Source organism: Magnolia sinica, chromosome 12 (assembly GCF_029962835.1).
Source record: "Magnolia sinica isolate HGM2019 chromosome 12, MsV1, whole genome shotgun sequence".
NCBI classification, from domain to species: domain Eukaryota; kingdom Viridiplantae; phylum Streptophyta; class Magnoliopsida; order Magnoliales; family Magnoliaceae; genus Magnolia; species Magnolia sinica.
The window spans coordinates 80,564,330-80,568,117 of NC_080584.1; the positions used below are offsets into that span (position 1 = coordinate 80,564,330).

General features: G+C 41.7%; 1 protein-coding gene across 1 annotated transcript; it reads left to right on the top strand.

Annotated features, from left to right (window-relative positions):
* Nucleotides 1-593: 593 nt before the first annotated feature.
* Nucleotides 594-1,214, top strand: LOC131220315 (uncharacterized). The gene has a single exon (XM_058215263.1). The coding sequence runs from the start codon at nt 594-596 to the stop codon at nt 1,212-1,214; it is 621 nt and encodes a 206-aa protein (XP_058071246.1).
* The last annotated feature ends 2,574 nt before the right edge of the window (nt 1,215-3,788 follow it).

Consider the following 3,788-nt stretch of genomic DNA (forward strand, 5'->3'; position numbering starts at 1 on the left):
GTCCACTCGACCGGTCGAGCGTCCTTGAAGTTTGAGGACATCACTCTTGACAACAGGCCATTCCCTCTATCCTTTCGCGCTAAGAAAACACAGACTCGTTAGCCCCTCCCTTTATGTAGGAAATTCTTGATGTGGCCAACTCCATTCCAAAAGACGGAGCTCCGGGCCCAGATGACTTTCCCTCCTTTTTCACGGAACGCTGGCACATTATAGGGAAAGATATTCATCAAGCAGCCTACTCTTTGTTAGCTGGGGGTACGCTTCCTAGAGCATTCATCGCGTCCCTGATATGTCTCATTCCAAAGTCTCCTTCAGCCTCCAAATTTGCTGATTATCGCCCAATTAGCCTGTGCAATGTCATCTACAAGATCCTAGCAAAAATCCTGGCATCCCGGTTGAGCAAGGTTCTCCGAAAGCTAATTTCTTTAGAACAAGGTGCTTTTGTCAAAGGCAGATCAATCACAGAAAACATCGCGATGGCATTGGAGGCTTTAAGAAACATTGATAGGTTATGACCTATTTTGGATTTTCAAAGAAATGGATTGCGCTGACAGAATCTTGTTGGGGAAACAATTGGTTTTCGATCCTCATCAATGGGGAAGCGACGGGCTTCTTCAAATCCTCTAGAGGACTCCGCCAAGGGGACCCTCTATCACCCGGGCTATTCATACTCGCCACTGAAGCCTTCTCCAGAAATTTCAAGTAATTGGTCGATAGAGGTTGATACAATCTGTTTAAGCTTCAGAGGCTACCCGCCCATCTCCCATCTGCTCTTTGCAGATGATACCCTGTTATTCGTAAACGGGAGCTGGGAGTCACTACTCCAAGTCAAGAGTTTCCTGTCTTCCTTCCAAGAAGTTTTTGGGCAAAAGATCAACTACAACAAGAGTTGCTTCCTTTGCCCCACTAAGATGTCAACAAGTAGGATCAGAAATGTTAAGAGGATCTTGGGCTTCTCTAAAGCTAGATCGGACATCCTATACCTGGGAGTTCCTCTCGTTAAAGGGAGAATTAAATCAGCTATGTTTCAGCTCCTTATGGATAAGATTAGCTACAGAATAAATGGTTGGAATTCCAGATTTTTGTCTCAAGCAGGTAGGCTGACTCTCATCAAACATGTGTTGGGTAGCATGTCGCTTCACATCATGGCAGCCATGAAAATTCCAGCACAAATTGTGGCCAGTTTGGAACATCGTTTTGCTCACTTCTTTTAGGGTTGGGCCGAGGGGAAAAGAAAGTGCCAGTGGCTAGAGTGGAATAAGATTGCTAGACTTATTGAAGACGGAGGGCTGGGTGTAAGAAAGCTGAAAGAGGTGTTAACTGCGCTTTGCATGAAGATGGCCTGGAACGTAAAGTATAAGGTTATGGGAGGTCCGTGGGTATCCCATATGAGAGCCAAATACCGTAGACATTGGAGGAAGTGAGCACGATCAGTCCTTCCCCTCAGGAGTCTCCTTTCTAGAAAGAGATCAGGAGCGTGCTGCCCTTGCTCGCCAGCTCCGTTTAGTGGCAGGTGGGATCAGGTGGCCTTAACCTGTGGACAGTTAATTGGACAAGGCTGGGGCCCCTCCAATAGTTCGTTGACAGTCCTATTCCGGCGCCTCTGCAGCAGTTACAGGTAAGCGATTTTCTCAGAGATAATGGTCCTCTCCCTCCTTCCTCAGTGTACTCTTTCCTGTCCCAAGAGATTATTAATTGCATTTTCCAAGGAGGTTTTGCCACAACCGAGAATAGATCAGAGTGTTTCTAGCCGCACGACCCGTCTGGCTCTTTCACGATAAAATCGGCCTGGAAAATGAGTAGAGCTCCCCCCTCCCCCATCCCCGGCTAGGTGGTGGTTCTCCTGGTTCTGGCATAGTACAATCCCACCCAAAATGTCCTTGTTCATGTGGAGACTGATGCAGCTAGCTACTCCAGTTGATGTTAGAGTGCAGTCTAAAGGTATTCAACTGGCCTCTAGTTGCTCTTGCTGTGCCGATGCCAGCATATCCAGTCCAGAGCAGGAATCTATCCAGCATCTCTTCCTATACGGGCAGATTGCTAGAAAGACTTGGTCACATTTCTCTTCCACCTACAGTATTGCAATTCTCCCTCTCCAAACGGTTGAAGTCAGATTGATGTAGTGGCATAGAGCTGTGGCCACGGGTTCTGCTCCAACCCACATCAAAAAAACCATCCCCATTCTTATCTTCTGGGAGCTATGGCGAGCCAGGAACGAGGCCAGGCATGACATTCACCCGATGATTGCGTCCAAATCCATTGCTCGGATCAAATGGTGGGGCTTGCTCATTTTAAAAGAAAATGCAGAGTTTTTTAGGGAGCACGTCAGGGTCGGGCAGCACAGTCAGCCCCCCTCCAGACAAGTTCGTCACTCACAGATCATAAAATGGGCAAAACCGGTAAGAGACTGGGTCAAATTAAATGTGGATGGGTCAGCTTGCGGGAATCTAGGATTATCTGGAGGGGGTGGAGTCTAAAGAAGGGATAATGGTAGCTTCATTTTCGCTTTCTCTTATGCCTACGGGCACTACAACAAAACCCACTTTTACCGATGAAAATATTCGTTGCTAAATCAATATTTTTCGTAGGTAAAAAGTATTACCGACGAATTTTTTCGTCGGTAAAAGACCGAGGGAAAAGGCTTTTACCGACGAAAATTTAAGTCGTCGGCAATGGTAAGACTTTTACCGACGAATTTTTTTCATCGGTAAAAAATAAGTAAAAAACTTTTACCGACGAAAATTTTCATAGTTAAAAATATTTACAAAACTTTTACTAATGAATGTCTTTGTCAGTAAAAAATAAGTAAAAAACTTTTACCAGCAAATTTTTTCATAGGTAAAAATATTTCACGATACTTTTACCTACAAAAATTTTCCTAGGTAAAAATATTTATAAAACTTTTACCGACGATTTGTTTTATTGGTAAAAAATAAGTAAAAAACTTTTACCGACGATTTTTTTCGTAGATAAAATATTTCACGATACTTTTACCTACGAAAATTTTCGTAGGTAAAAATATTTATAAAACTTTTACCTACGAAAATTTTCGTAGGTAAAAACATGGATAAAACTTTTACCTACGAAAATATTCGTAGGTAGAAAACGTGGATGAGACTTTTAGGTAAAAGTCTCTTTTTTTTTCAATATTCCAGCACAAAATTCCTGATATACACCTGTTACAATATATTTCATCATATTCTTCCTGATATACACCTGTTATATAATATATTTCATCATATTCACATTCACATCCATCTAAACCCAAACTATGTAAATCCATCCAAACATAAACTACATTCACCCAAACATAAACTACATCCATCCAAACACAAATACTCTTATCCACATCACATTCATCCACGCATAAATACATATAAGTTTAACATCATAAATAAAATACAAAAAATTATTCATAGCCTATTTCCTGGTGGGGCTCACAAAATTTAGTGTGGTGAACACATCGTCGACTGTGCACACACACCTAGGTCCTTACTCATGCCTTCATGGTAGATTCAAAATAGTTTCAATGTAAGGTCACGAGTTCAAGTACCCATTGTGGCCGTAAGCGACTCTGGTGTATGAGTGTGTCTTAAAAGAAAAGAAAAGAAAGAAAATACTGATTTATCTTTTGAGTTGAGCCTAATGGTACTTGATGATTTTTTATCAGGGAGAAATTATTATTAGTTATTTTTAGAAAGGTGAGATTAGGCCACTTATAATTATATTAACATGATAAAATGTTGTACGTGAGCAGACACCACAAAATAAATAATCCCATGGAAAAA